Below are 1338 nucleotides of genomic sequence, written 5' to 3' on the forward strand. Positions count from 1 at the left end.
TAATAATAATAATAACTAATAATATATAATATATATATATATATATATATATATATATATATATATATATATATATATATATATATATATATATATAAACATCACCACTTACCACATCAAAGGCTGACAGGCGATCGGATGCAACGAACAACAGAGAGTTATCATCCACATCATATATGTCCCTCACTTTTCCCCTGGCTAGGAGGGTGAGGCCTGGAAGTTCGCCAGTGTAAGCAGTGTCTACTGTCATGATGATGGTATGTGGTATTCTGAATAGTAATAATTTTCTTCACAACCGAATAAGACATGTGTATTTATAACTGAACTTGTTGCCTATATATTCGAACAATATAGAGTTTACCTTGATACCCTCAGAAAACTCTGAAGCTCAGAGAGACCTGGGGCGCATCAAATCGTTAATTCGATGAGATAATAATAATCGTCGATCAGATAAGGGCCACGCGAACGTCTGCGTAGAGGATGCAGCGTACAGATACGGTCATCACTTTTTAGGCAGAACAAAAAGGTGTTGGTAAGTATCAAATTGTCGCAAATAAATTAAAATTTTAAATACGTATAGTAATACAACAAACCGATTTCTACTAATTAGTTTACGACAAAAAAAATAGCGTTGTCTATCTAGAACCCTACAACCCTAAAACGTGTTGTAAACAGGTGTCATCCCTGTCATCAGATCCACACCAGCTTGTGATATGTCAATCCCCTCTGTCCACAGTAATATGTAGACAATATAGCTGCCTTCTCTCTCTAGAGTACTCACTATATAAACACCTTGAGATTTGGTTGTCCATTAATACAATTCTTGTATATGTGCTCGAGTGTGTTCACATGCACCAATAGTGAACGATGATCCTAAGGTATGCGTAGCCACTCTCCTAATCGCTCATAGCACATAAACAAATACAATTAAACATCTAAAGCAGAATAAAGCAGAATGCTTACATTGCTATATAGACAATTGAGCCGGTCGGTCTGTGTAGCGAACACGTACGTTGGCATGGCAAGGCCACCATGTATAACGTCATCTGCGAGCGTACGAAGATACGTAACACACAACACACGCGCAACGAATACTGCCAGTGGTCCCAGTGAGGCGGATAAAACAAAAGCAGCAGAGTTGAAGAAAGAGTATGCGGTATGTAGTTTGGTGTGTATGTGATATACAACTTTGTAAGAATCGTGTACATTTGTTAGAGTGTGAGCAATACGAGATGTGAATGTGGATCTGAACTGTTTCACATTAGGTATTGCATGATTGTGCACACACACACATACACAAACACACATACGCACACACACACTACATGCATAAGAACA

At 37.8% G+C, this 1338-nt stretch overlaps 1 protein-coding gene across 1 annotated transcript in view; it reads right to left on the minus strand.

Moving 5' to 3' along the window:
• SARC_04090 (phosphoribosylaminoimidazole-succinocarboxamide synthase) overlaps positions 1-367 on the minus strand; it is a 4933-nt gene extending 4566 nt beyond the window's left edge. Inside the window, exon 1 of the mRNA XM_014302119.1 lies at positions 113-367. Within this exon, the coding sequence (XP_014157594.1) occupies positions 113-250 (138 nt within the window). The 5' untranslated portion in view covers positions 251-367. The remainder of the gene's footprint in view (positions 1-112) is intronic.
• Between the last annotated feature and the right edge of the window lie 971 nt (positions 368-1338).

The sequence above is a fragment of the Sphaeroforma arctica genome, assembly GCF_001186125.1.
Source record: "Sphaeroforma arctica JP610 unplaced genomic scaffold supercont1.220, whole genome shotgun sequence".
In the NCBI taxonomy this organism is placed as follows: Eukaryota; class Ichthyosporea; order Ichthyophonida; genus Sphaeroforma; species Sphaeroforma arctica.